Raw genomic sequence first — 14,569 nt, forward strand, 5'->3', positions numbered from 1 at the left:
TGTTGCCACTGTTTCACTGCTACCTTATAATAGTCGCATAGAAGATAGGCATAACGAAGGTCAACGAGGATGTGGTCAAACATGGTGATCACAAGAGGCATTTGAGCTTTGGGGAGAGAAAACAGGCAGAACCCATTGGCTGTGTTTCCAGAGGGTCAGCAGCATGGACAGGTTCCCTGACATCCCATCAGATTTGAAACCTGAATTAAATACACATACAAATGCAAGAAGCAGGACTGACGGCGACCTCTTAGCAATTATAGCAGTTAAAGGGGAAAAAATATGAGTTGGGATACTTGAGGCTCAGACCTTATCAACCTCATTATCTTACAAAGAAGGTCTTACTGATTGCTGCGATTAACATGCATATTCCTCAGTTTACAGACCTTCTTGTGGCCATCTGGCTGTCCCCAGCCACAGGACTGTGAGGGCAAGTCAATCCAAGGTCCTTACAGCTTGTAGGAGCCAAAGAAGAGTCACTTCGCAGTCCCCTGTGTGGGAGGAGGATTGTCAGCATGTCATTTGCACAGTTTCAGTACAGGAGAGCCAGGGAAAGGCACAGGCACTTCCCACCTCAGACAAATTTCAATTAAAATTCCTCTTCAAGGAGTTGACACCGTATCTCAGGAGAGGTTAACAACGTGGCATAGATATGTGAGAGTGTACTTGAACAGATCCCATATAGAAATTTTAAGCTCAGCGGACACAGACTCCTCTTTCGAGCCCAGAAAAGAGATTAGTTAGGTTATGCAATTGCTGGAGCTGGCATAAAACCAGCTGCATGCCAATTACCAGCCCATATGCAAATGATTGTACTGAAACTCAGGATGCAGCTGGACATGGATCTGGGCACCCTTCCAGGATTATTCCAAGCCACATTATGACAGTTTTGAATGAGAAGAGCTCTATCGAGCCAGTAATTTTTTACAGCCTTTCAGAAAATGGAGGAAATTACCACTACATCCAGATCTTAACTATTTTTTTTTGATGGGAGAAGGAATTTCTGCATGTTGATGCCAATCAGGATGTACTTGAGGCACTTATGCTCCAAGACAGAAGGCCATCAGTCTGTTTGCCAAGTGTGCGGCCTGAGTGCCAGATGTGCTCGGGATAGAAAGCAGGCTTCTTGAATTTGTCAGTGGTTGTATGAAAAGAATTGAAAAATATACTACCAGATAATGCCAAAGTTGAAGCTCCTGGGGATGCTGCAGGGAAACCCTGCTGCATTCAGATGCCCTGGCCTTACCAAGGTTTCTCTTCCTACTGCTGCTTGACTGCTGCATGAAAAGCCTGCTTGGAAAGGGTGCGGCAGCAATGGCAAATAAACTGCCCTGCAAGATTTACTCACAAGATGCCTGTTATAAAGAGCTGATGCCAGGAGAACAGGGACACGCAGTAGTCTTGCAGTTACATATCTCAGCAGATGGAAAAGATAAATTGAGAGCTGCCACCAGCAGACAAGAAACTTTACAGGTTTGGTCAAAATATTATATAGCAAATGTCCAGACAAGGAGAGGCATTTAAAATGCTTGTCTGTCTTGGCAACATGGAAGTGAATCAGTCAAAGTATGTAGGCCTCATTCTCGGTGGAGGAGTGATAAGAACATCCTATGAGGCGACAACTTCTTAAAAAGTTTAGAGGAAAAAAATAAAAATAAGTATTCCTATGCTATTTCTCAAATTTTGCCCATAGATGATATGAAATGTAAGGTAGTCTTCAGTGAAGAGCTGGTTTCATTAAGGGTTCAGCTTGGCTTAATGGACCTCATACCTATTAGGTGTCTCTGAGCACCAGCTTCCACTTTTTCTGGCCTAGAATAGGATCCTCTCTCCACTGCTGCCCCATGTTTTTTCAGACTCCCTGGATTGTTGGCTGCCTGCCCTTGAGACCAGGGCAGGAAGGGAGTGGGATGAGTCCCTGTTGGAGCAGTGGGACAGTCAGGTTTAGGTCCCAGTATCGTATGCTAGGACTCTGAACTAGCAGAACATCGGATTATAGGCAAAGGAGGATGGTTGAAGGATCAGCCTGCAATCTTAACCCCAGGAAGGCTTGACTGGTGGTTCTCCATAGTGTTTGTGGGTGAATCTGCAGAATGGAAACATCCTGGAGACCCTAGGAAGCCACTCATGCTGCTGTAGGGCTGGCAAATAAACACAGTACTCCTCATAAGCCAATACCATTCATCTGGAGAAACGCTCCAATCACAGCGAAAGTTCTGCAGAAGTTATGAAGAAAAATGAATGTGAAACCATCATAGTGATCCAGAAGGGGTGGCTTTGTTGTACATCGTTGCTGCACCTTTGCAGAGGCACATCAGTGAGACAGATGATGGAGTTGTTGCAGCTATAGGGCATAGGTAGCATCTCAAGAGGGTAGAAGTGACACTGAGATCCATTCAGTCTTTGCTGAACAAATTTGGAGGATGCCTGACAGAAAGCAAAAACTGTGCCATGATTAGAGCAAATGCTGATAAAACTGGTTTGGGTTATTGCACCTGATTATGTCCCACAGGATGCTCACCGTTAAAGATGACCAGACAGCAGAAATGAATTCCAGTACCAGGGTATCCATTAGAGCCTCTAGGCTTTCTGGAGCCCGCTGGGACACCAGGGAGACTTTGCCGTGTTGATGCACCCAGTGTGCTGCATATCATCTCTCCTTCTGCACCTTCTGCTGGCCTTCTGCTGAAGAATAAGAACAGGGCAGAAGAGAGATGGTTTATTTCAGATTCAGCAGGTTTTAGTAACTTTGGAATAATCAGATGACCGCTGTGTATCCTTGCTGAAATCCATACTCAGAGTTATGGGGTTTGGAACAACTGAAAGGTAAGCGCTGCCAAGTACTGGTTTGTTGTCAGGGGCCTCACTGAAGAGGCACATACCAGCACACTGCAGAGACTGCTCACCTCTTCCTGAGTGCATGCTTGCTGCTAACCGGGACGCGGATATCCCCATCAGGTAGTGCTGTGCTATCTGAATGTTAAGTTGTGGCTCCTGTGAATGAAATGACTGCTCATTTCTGGCTGTTGGCATATTGCTGCTCTTACTGAGCTCAAGAGTGTGCCTTCTGGGGTGAGCTAGTGATGTGTCATGCTCTTCATCGACAGTAATTTGAAACTCATCACTGATTCATTACAGTGACTTAAATGAATACAATTTTCTTTTTGCTAACAAAAATCAAAAGATCAAAGGGCAACAGTTCTCTCATGCTAAAATCTGTAATGGTTCTTAGTCCAGATGTTCCTTTTGTATGAAATGGGGGACAGTGATGGTGACACAGTATTTCAAATACTGTAACATTTTTTTATACATGCACGTGATGTGCTTTTAAATATATGTTATCTTCCAGATGGGTGTTTTACATCACCAAATGTTTATCAGTAAATAAAAGTTTTAAATGACATATGCTTTTATAAATATGGAGAGAATGGATTACTTAGGGAGTGTTGTAAGTACTGTGGTAGTAGATGATTAATAATTGCAGAAGGACAAAATAATTTGGAGTGGAAGGGATATTTGGGTTCGTCTGGTCCAGTCTTCTGCTCAGAGCAGGATTAACTTCAGACAAGATTCAGGTTGTTTGTTGTTTCTGAAAATCTCTAGAGATGGAGATAGCACCACTTCTGTGGTCAGTCTGCTCCTGGGCTTTACCCGCTTGCCATGAGGAATATTTTTCTGATTGCAGCTTGTGCTTGTTGCTTCTTGTTCTTAAGTTTCTGAGAGGAGTCTGGCTCTGTGTTCCCCCATAGCTTTCCTGTAGGTAAAGGCAGGCTGCAGTTAGTGTCCCCCCTCCTCAGTCCTCTCTTCTTCAGGCTAGATGAGCCCAGGTCTTCTCACCTCTTCTCCTGTGGCAAGTCCTCCAGACTCTAACCACCACAGTGGTCCTTCCCTGGACTCTCTTGTAGTTTGGCAATAACTGTGTTGCACTGGGGTGCCCAAAATAGACCCAGTGCTTCAGATGCACCCTCACAAGTGCCCAGCACATGGGCATCATCACTTCCCTCACCTGCTGGCTCTGCTTCTGCAGCCCACTGTGTGATCACCCTTCATCACTGTTCAGGTGTACTGCAGACTCATGTCCATCTTACCACCCACAAGGACCGCCAGGCCCTTTTCTGCCTCTCTCTCTGATTTGGAGAATCCCACAGAAAGCTCATGTGGATTGTTGCAATGTTATGTTTTATATCTGTTGATCTACCTGTCACACACTCACAGTACACACACACCCCCACACCCAAATTATATTAGGAAAACAGTAAATGAAGCACCTGGCTGCTAACATCAGGATAAGAATTTGACTGGACAAAGTGGTGAGTCAATTAGCATCTCCCTCTGAAAATAAATGTCCCTCTAACAGAATCAGCATATTACATGAAAGCTTCTCACTTGCCAAGTCAACAGCGTCAAAGAGTTTTCAAAAGCTAGTGATGGGAAAAGAAGCAAGTGAAGTGGGTAACATTGTAAACAGCTTCTGCTGCTTCTGTAGTTAACATCTGCAAAGGAAATGGCAGAGCTAAGGCTGGTCATACAGCTTTATGTCTACCTGGTTGTTAATTAACGTCAAGGACATGTGATACTGGTGGCAGGTATGTGGTTAATGAAAGTAGTGTCAGCTGGAATCAGTACATCTTTTTATTCTCTGTTGTTGAACCAAAGTAATCATTACAGGAGCAGGAAACCTCCACAATGGAGGGGAAGGAGATGACTTAAATGTAAAGCTGGGCCTAAACACTTCTGAGAATCAAGATCCAAGTAGGCAGAAGCTGCTGTGATCACTGCAAGGTGGAGTGAATTAAGCAGCCACTAGGACAAGTGAATCTAGCTGGATTATGGAGAGAGAGCATTTCCTTTAGCACAAGCCAAGTGTGTTGAATAAAGAAAAAACTTAAATACTTAAGAACAGGGATGTTTCCTGTGAAAATCAACACATCTTTAAAATAGAGTTTATACCCAACTGTTTTCTTCCCTTTTGGATGGGTGAGGATTTTGTGTGTTACTTGATACAGCTGTTTCTACTCTCTTCCGTAGTATTTTGGGTTACTTTCTCCATGCAGTGAACCCTTTGGGGCCATGTGGCCGCATTTTATGTGCCCAGTGGTCTTGGTAATGGCTCAGGGCGCAAGGTGAAATGTGGCCCATTAGCCTGACACAGACTTGCACGCTGACTTGTGCTTCCTCGAGAATATGGTAGTCGTGGAATGTATATTTTAACTCTGATGTGTTTACTGCAAGGGGCTGGGATAATTTGTAGTGTTGTTTCCTTTTCCATAGTAACCAGCTAAATGATTTGGCATCTTAATTTTAATAAGGCTGTGAGAAGGAAAAATTAAAGGCATGCACAGAAGAGGAATAATCTGAGCAGATAGAAATGTTGTCTTTGAGTTGGCTTAATATGGCGTAGCCTGTTCATGAAACAGCCATTCCCTTTGGGGAGATTGCTAAAGGAAGAGCTGACCAGAGCCTGTTGTCCTGTAATGAAGTAGCTAAATGACTCACGAGGACCCTATGAGCCTATCATCACACACATTTACAGTGAAATGGTGAAAAGGGTACCCCATCAAACTCAGTGAAAGGTAATCAAATGACTCCATTTTTATTTAAGCAGCGAAATAGGTAGCTAGATTTGGAAGATTTATGCTCAGGTACTACAATCCAGTGTTCTTAGTTACTGAGCAGTTGGAAGAACAGACCCACAGGCTGCACATAACGCTGATTGCTTTTGATAGAAACAAAGAGTATCTTGCTGTTACCATCAAGCCTTGAAACTGACTTCCAGCTAATGACCCAAATAATCTTTACTTGAAATTGTATAATTGAGATCGAAGGCTGTCTGGGGCTTCTAGCTGGTACACAGATTCCACATCCATGAGCTTTTGAGTATGGTCATTGAGCTGAAATAGAGAAGGTTAAAACTCTCATTTTCATTACCGAGCTCCCCCCATCTCCCAGTACAAATGTGACATTTCAATTTTGCACAGTCCGACTCTTCTTAAATCATCTGTATAAAAACTTCAGATCTTGATTGATGATGAATGAGCTGTTGTCTCCTAAAGCACCTAGTTCTCATTACCCTTTAAGACATAGCTTATTAATGATGGACCTGAAATGCTTTCCCAGTGGGTCATCAGCAATCAGCTGTGCTAAGATTGCAGAAGACTTGGTCTGGCATGAAGTTTCCAGGCCAAATCTGTTTTTGGATAATGCATTCAGCATCTTGGGTGAAATGTGGCTGTTTTGAGAGTGATATGGTATCTGACAGCAGATCCCCATAACCTGGGTGATGACGATGAGGATGCAGCACTGTCAGCATGCAAAGATGCTTAAGCTCTAATGGAAATTGACCTTGGAAATAAAGGTATCATCAACATGCATTATATAATACCTATGTGCAGAGTATACCAGTATATGGTGTAGTGGAAAAGACAGCTGTTTCCTTAGCAGGCAATCAGCTTGGAAGGTGTAAGGTATCTTCTGTTTTACTTTACAAGTGGTTACAGTAAACATGCCCAACAGATTTTCCTAATTAACTCCTTCCCCTTTCTCTACACCCTTTAGAACTAGTTTGTTTTCCCTCTCACTATGCCTTCATCATGTCAGCTGGTTTCATTGCACCAGAGACGAGCTTTTAATTTGCAAACTTGAGTAGTAATAGCAATTGTATAACCGATTTTGTAACAATTTTAGAACCAGATTCTACTGCTGCGTAGGTGCCTACAGCCACCACTGCATATCAACACATGAGTTGCTTGCACTCCAGGATATGTTGCAGGAAGTGAACATGTTTTGCCAGTTTAATCCACGTTAGAAATTAGATAGCAGACCGTGAGGGATTACGCTGTACACAAGAAAAATTCAGCTGAAGAAAATGCCCTTTTAACAGATGGATGAGGAATAGTTATTTCCACCTCTGGTCTAAACAGACAACACAGTTGCAGAGCTAGTGTCTATTTGCCTTACTTACAGTGATCTGAAGCTTCTGGTGGCTGGTAATGCATTTTCACTCACTCCAGTCAAACTCATTCAATTAGAATAGATGTTACGAATTTCAGCCTTATTTTAACTTAGTAGACTTAAGTATAAATTGTGTGTGATGTACCTATCTCTGTTCCATGGCACTTTAGGGAAAGTGTAAGGTACTTGGGTCTCATGGTTGCCAGAGACCTGTATGTTTCCGTTTTTCCTATTAGTATTGTAACTATTGTGTAGTATGTTACCAAAGTTATACGATAGTAGTTCTGCTTCATCAATGGGCTAAATAAAGCAAGAAAATAACAGATATAACAGATAATACATTTCTGATTTAGCTTCCTGAATAAATAACCATTTAATAGGTTTTTAATAATATGCAGCTCTTAAGTTCCCCACAATCATTTGGCAGCAATAAGCCAAATAATGATGGAAGTCAGTGGCAAGTGCACTTGCTGATTTATTTTCATATAGCTTTGGTTACAGAATTATACTGCCTTTAAGCCAGTAAAGTAGCTCTAGTAAGGAAGATGATAAAATTTTGCATTCACTTCAGAATCAAGTGGCAAAAGACCTTGGAGATACTGCTTAGCTCAGAATGCTGGCTGTAGCCCTGGTACCAAAGTGGAAAATTGTGGTGGTACTCTTAAGTGTGGTCATTGGTACCTTATAGGAAGGCATCTGAAATTGTCTGACACCTTTAGGAACTCTTTTCCCAATGAAGGCTAGTGGGACTTGTGCTTCAAAATACCCTTTTGTAGCTCAGTGTCTCTGAGCAGTGTAGAAGTCAAAGGGTAATGTTTGCTGCCAGTTTGGCGTGGTAGGTGTTTCAGGCAGCAGTGTTGTTCATATCCTAACAATTTTACACTGCCACAAAAAATTGGTTTAGAAGACAAAAATGCTCTCCCCAAAATGGTATTTAAAATGTGATCCTCTGTGAGCAGTCCTTTTTAGTGCTGCTTTGGCAGGAACTAGCTTTTTTCTTCACAGTAGAAATCACAAAGTTCACTAGGGGACTCATGGTCTTTCCTGCTCCAGCCTCAGAAAGAGTTCAGCAAAGAGGCATCTCAGGTCTTGCACACAGGAGAAGAAACCTTTTTTTTGCCTCGTTTCGTTTGCTAGCTCGTCTGCATAGGCAGAGACGCCTGCCTTTCTCCTCCTGTTTATTGTTTAACTTTATCTCTCGCTCTCAGTGTTGTAAATTAAAATGAGATGACGACTTTATGATGATGAGTTCATTATACAGTAACTCCGTTGTATATTGATTACATTTGTGCTTCATTTGCTTAACATGTAACAGGGTTTATTAGGTCTTTCCAGGCATTGTTCTTGGTAAGAGAGGGCAGAGAAGTGCAAAATGCATTTGTGTTTGTCAGTGAAGCCAATGCATCTGTGCTGATTTATACATGCCGAGGACAACTCAGTGTAAAGAAAAGCAGAATAGCGGGTTGGAACAGGAAGGTAGAAAGGAAATGAATCTGGATCCCATAGAGGAGGAGAAGAGCACAAATACGTTAAAAGATGGAAATAATCTTGGAACTCAGAGCCCATCTTTGATATTATTACTCAGGTTCATTAGCACCTCACCATGTGAATAGACCTTTAAACTTTAGGCCTGTCACCTCTGAAAAATGTTACAGTGCAGGGCAAATAAAGATACTGCATCACATTTTTGGGGAAGGGCAGCAGGAACAACACTTTTTACTCAGTGATTAGGGAAGTCAGAGAGTTTTCCATGTTTGCTGTTAGTTAATCACAGGGAAAGCTGTCAGCTTTACTTACAGTATAGAGGGAACACTTTCCAGTTACTTTCATGCTGAAAAAAGTCTTTCTTCACAAATTGAAACTATTAGAATTACTTTTAGAGTGAGGTGCTGTCTGCTATACAATAACGTGTCCAAGTTCCTAGCAGAAAAGAAAATTTGATAGGTATTGTCATGAGTGAATGCTCTAAAAACGGGAAATTATGCCAGTGGCAGGTGTTCAGATACAACTGGTAGTGACACTATTCGGAATCATGTGCAAATACTTTAAGAAGCTATGAATGTAGATTTTACAGTTTTTCATAGCTTGATAGATATTATTTTTAATCAAAATCTGGGCCATAATGGGATAGGTAGTCCTGTATAGCTGGGTCAACACAGAGAAATCACTGCTAGTCCTGTTTTCAGGTGTCCTTCTAAGTCCCACTTTTTCCCCAGAGCAGAATTGCTGACAGATGCTGTATGGTTTTTTTTCAGGGATCATAAGAATATCATACAGACAGATCATTGCTATATCTCTAATCTAGACTCTTTTCTGTATAAGATTATGATTATTATTGTTTTCATTTTTAAGCCTCTTTTCAATGAAAAGCCAAGCTTTTAAACCAGAGGTTTCTAAGAAATAGTAATGCTCTGAACTGATTAATATGGTGGAAGGATGTATTTACAGATGAACCTTTATTTAATACATGTTTTTCTTGGGAGCTACCTCCCCTACATGCTGTGGCCTGTAAACCCTGGGGGTTTTTTTTAGAAATATGCAGTAATTTCTACCTTGTTGTTTGTCAACATAAACATTCTTGCTACAGCTTTTAAAGATTTTCTTGGGAGATGGAGACTATCAGAAAACCTTAATCACTGCTGCCATAGTCAGGATTTACTCTTAATGTCTCTGTGAAAAGTGTGAAGCTTAAGGCTGAGGTGTGAAGCACCACTTAATGTCATTCTAAGGTGCCATTAGTAACTAACCTTCAACCTTTCTTCGCTGAGGTTTGAATCTCTGACACTAAGAGGTGCAGAAGGTTTTAGCTGCATCGTTTCTGTTAACTTTAATGAAAGTCATATGGATTGTCCTGTGCTTTGAAAATGTGAGAGCCAGGTTAAGTAGAGAAATTGTGAATCTGAGCAAGAGTTTAGAGGGCAAAATAACCAAGTTATTGCTCCAGAGGAAACCCTGGTGCTACAACCAACAGCTGTAAGATCATTTTCATGTTGAGATTTGAGAAGTCTTTAGAGACAGGGCAACAAGCCATTTTTTTAAAAACACTGATATAAACATGAAAATTTAAAAACAAATACAAAAAACTACTTTCATCTGCTCAGAAACAGTCTCCTTTCAATGCAAAGCTTCCAGCAAGGCATGTTAATGGTAGTTTTGGATCATAGTATTTGAGAATTGGATCATAGATACTTGGGTATTTTGGGTCATGATACAACAGCAACACAGCCTGATCAGAAAACACGCTTTTCCAGACATCGTGATGACTGGACCCTTCTCATGTACTGTAGTCTCAGAAAATTCCTACCCCAGTGGAGCACGTTAGTTTATTGTATATTTTAAGCATTCATGTGTATTAATGAAATACATCATCGTGTGGTTGATTGTGTTTTTAAAGTCATTTAAGTCTTGAAGGATATTTTACCCACAAATAACAGTACTGTTCCATACTTGGTTGCACTGGAACAACAGGTAAACCCAGTAACTTCATCTAGTTGCTGTGTGGCTGTTTCCATCAGGTTTCTTCTGCATATAAATAAATAGTTCCTGTTTACAAATACTGTAAGCTACTTGCCCTCCGGTTTTCAGAGTATTAAGTGAGATCAAATGAGAATTTTTTGCATTTAAATTTCATGCCCTCTCACACCAGTACACAAAGCAGCAGTAGATGTAATCAGCCGTATATTTAAAGTCTTACAAGTATGTTCTCTTGTTGTTTTATGCAGAAATACTGAATGGAGGGGTGTATGTTGGCCAGAACAAATTCCTTTGCTTCGCAGACACCATTCATTGGCAGGATATCGTGCGTAACCCCTGGGCCTCCAACTTCACTTTGGTTCCAACGAATGGCAGCTCAGGATGTAAGTACTGGTTTTATTCTTAGGCTTGTCATCTGCTCAGCATGCAGCAGTATAAATGCAACCACAAGTTTTCCCTGATCCTCTGTTATGGAGAATTGTGTTTGTAAATTTTCCCTGCATTCGTCACTGCATCTTCAAAGTTTGTACGCTGCTTGTAGAAATACTTAGTCTAGTTTAAAAACACCTTTTCTACACAGAGCATTTGTGAACATCACACATTTTCTGAATTTTCTCTCAACTGTTTTCTCTCTTCTGCGTATTCTTTTTTCTATTTATTGCTAAAGCCACTGTGCTGCTGTGGAAGCGCAGACGTTACTGTTTGCTTTGCATTTGTTCCTGCTGCTCAGGCTGGTCCTTGAGTCACAGTGGTCTGTCTGCGGCATCATAATTAGCTGCTGCCGTAATTATGGTACAAGCTCATGGATATTCTGACTTTAAATGACAAATGAATCTCAAAGAAAAAGTTATCCTGTTGTCTTGTGTGTATCTGTGAAGGAAGAGAATTTGCAGAGGGTGGGGAGCTCTTCACAATATAGCTAATATTTCTCTGTTTTCAATATGTTCTATTTTAATGCTCTTGACTTCAAACTTGGAGTATCTGTGTACTTTGATTAATCTGATCCATTTCTTTATTTCCCTTCCCTAGAGTTACTCACCTTCAGTAGTATTTTCATGATTCTTGCAGCAATAATGGTTTCTACTGGATGGTAGTGACAGTGATATAAGGCGTTTAGGCAAGATATTCTGTAATACAGTAAAATGCATTCAAATCTAATACTATGCTATTAAACAGTAACCTCAAGATGTATCAACATCAAAATTCAGGTACAGGCTCGGAAGAAGTTTATATCTGACGTCAGAAGTGACCCCATAGCAGACTTAGTGTTCTAACATTGCAGATACAGGGATGTTCTGGATTGCTTACAGTATCTTAAGTTGTCCCTCAAGGATATATGAAATGACTGATCACCTCTTTAGCTACCACTACAGCCAAGAAACAACCTCAGTTCTTCAGTTGTATGTTGGGAATTCAGGTGGGGGAAAAGATAGATCCTGTGTAAAGACCGTTTGATGACTTCCCATAATTTCTAAGCAGCAGCTTGTTTTTAACCAAGTACTTTGTGGTATTTTATATATGGATTTTATATAAGGCTGACCTGCTTTTGTATACCTCACCTGCTACCCTGAAAACCAGAGCACAGCTACCTGAGATACAGCTTCCTCCAGGAGTCTGCCAAACTCTGCTGCTCCTCGATCTCTGGGCTCTGGAGCTGAAGTTCATCTCTTCTGCCTGGAAACCTGATATAGCTGTAATGCAGCCAATTGTCTTATTTGCATATTAAAAAGCCTCATCCCTGCTGATGATCAGTTCTGAGCAGAACTGATAAAACCTTTGAAGGTTAGGGAATGCCTGTACCCCTTTATGAGTCATTACTTCAACAAGCAAAAGATTCAGTTGTTACTTTGTTTTGTTCAGTTATTGGGTTTTCTTTTAACCTTTGCCAGTTCTTCAAGACACCTTGTTGCTTCTGCAACACCAAGGTAATAAGCTCTTTTAGAAAAGCAACTAACATGAATACTAACTATCTTTCTGAGCTAATGAAAGTTTTAGTGGTGACTCCAGAGGAATCAGAACAAGATCTGTGCAGAGTACTTTGGAATCACACCCTGAAAGTAAAGGAAAATATTAGCTCCCACAGCAAGATGAAAGAATGCATGTACTTAAGCTCAGTTTTTTAAAAAGATTTTTCATTCCTTTTGAGTTGTTTTGAAACATAGAGAAGGAACAATTTGTGCTTAATCAGGCTGAGAAGCAGCATTATTTCAAAGTTGATTGAGAGCTATGTACCAAGGCAGCTTCGTTAAGATAGCCACCAAAATTTTACTGTATTTTTCCTTACTTGGGATGGAGAAGAGTATTTAATTAAATAAACAAGTTGTCTTCTCCATGAGACTGGATTCCATATCAGTACTATTCACGAGTCCTGTAAATTTGATTAAATTAGCTAATACAAACCATTTCTGTATTCACAACTTACATAGGTGAAAATCTAAACCCCGTTATCCAGAAAGCCAACAAATGGCTAAAATGGTTTTAACAAGGGTTTTCAGGCTTTGGGAAACAAAGAATTCAGATAGAGAAATCACAGTTTAAAATAGCCTAAAATTAAATAGCTGTCCATCTGTGTTTGAGCACATGTATTACACACACATGCACACACATAGGTGTGTATATATATATATTTATATATAATCATAGAATGGTTTGGGTTGGAAGGGACCTTAAAGATCATCTAGCTCCAACCTCCTGCCATGGGTAGGGAACCTTCCATTAGACCAGGTTGCTGAAAGCCCCGTCCAACCTGGCCTTGAACACTGCCAGGGATGGGGCAGCCACAGCTGCTCTGGGCAGCCTGGGCCAGTGCCTCACCACCCTCACACAGTAAAGAATGTCTTCCTAATATCTAAGTCTACTCTCTTTCAGCTTAAAACCATTGCCCCTTGTCCTGTCACTACATGCCCTTGTAAAAGGTCCATCGCCAGCTTTCTTGTAGGCCCCCTTTTGCGACGAGCGAGGGGAAGCAAGCAGCCGACTCAATGTGAGTGATAAAGCAAGCTCCGATTTATTACGGCGCAATTATGATATTTATACATTTCCAGTTAATTATGCCTACTAGTCATTTGTTGATAGGCTAAGCCCTAACGGTTACGTCTTCGTACGGCCTCCTACTTGCGGTTTCTGCGGTTAACTTGTCACGTAGCTCGGCTCCGTGTTCTACGTGACTTCCTCAGAGTTAGTTGCAACATCTTCTGCAAGCTCAGCATCGACCTTTTCCTTATCTTCCTTGTCCATTGTCCATTCTTACAAGCTCAGCAAATTTTTCTCTGCGGCCTAGTCTGGTTCACTCCAAACTCATGTCAAGTGCTGTGTCGCACAGTCCTTCCATGGATCCGTGGCCGTTTTCTCTCATCCATTCTGCAACAATTCCCCCTTTTTCTTTTTGGACAAGGAAAGATTGAGTAACACGCTCAAACAATCTTCGGATACAAGAAAGAATACAAGGTAGCAAAAGCAATAACAAAACAATAAACAGCAATACAGATAAACCCTGTTTTAACAAGTCTCTTAACCATCCATTTATGCCCAAAGAAGCAAGCCAAGAATCTATGCCTGATGAACCTTCTTTGACATGATGCATACGATTTCTTAACTCCTCCAGCTGTCGATGAATACTTTGTGAATGATCAGAAAGATTTAGGCAACACATGCCTTCAAAATCCTGACATCCATGCCCATTTGCCAAAAGCAAAAAATCTATAGCAGCTCTATTTTGCAAAACTGCATGGCGTAAGCTATCAACATCAGTGGCAAGACCTGATAAAATGTCTGTCGTAGAATTAAATTGTTTCACTGCCCAACAAGCTAGAGTCTTTATTTTAGCCCAATTCGCAGCTGCTGCGCCACCGGGAAGAAAAAATGAAAGAGCTACAGTTCCAGCCACTGTACCAAGATTTACATTATCATTACAATCTGGCTTTAAATCATTAAGACTGCGTTTTGCTCTACTCTCATTCACCTGTCTTACCAAGTCACGCATGGCAGGTGCAAACATGGTTAGCTTGCCAATATAACAGGGTCCTCCCACAGGACGAAATGGTATGGCAGGCCACGCCCTGTCTCCACATATTAGAAAATATCCTTCTGGTAATAATTTTGCTGTAACACTTTCCACATCAAATTCACCGGCATATTTTGAGGT

The 14,569-nt window shown here is 41.2% G+C and overlaps 1 protein-coding gene across 3 annotated transcripts in view; it reads left to right on the forward strand.

Moving 5' to 3' along the window:
* The window catches only part of ERBB4 (erb-b2 receptor tyrosine kinase 4), a 643,185-nt gene that overhangs the window by 409,139 nt on the left and 219,477 nt on the right, over positions 1-14,569 (forward strand). For all 3 annotated transcript variants that reach the window (XM_055812936.1, XM_055812934.1, XM_055812935.1), the window contains exon 4: positions 10,674-10,808. In XM_055812936.1, the coding sequence (XP_055668911.1) occupies positions 10,674-10,808 (135 nt within the window). The remainder of the gene's footprint in view (positions 1-10,673; positions 10,809-14,569) is intronic.

This window comes from Falco peregrinus, chromosome 8, assembly GCF_023634155.1.
Source record: "Falco peregrinus isolate bFalPer1 chromosome 8, bFalPer1.pri, whole genome shotgun sequence".
Classification (NCBI taxonomy): Eukaryota; Metazoa; Chordata; class Aves; order Falconiformes; family Falconidae; genus Falco; species Falco peregrinus.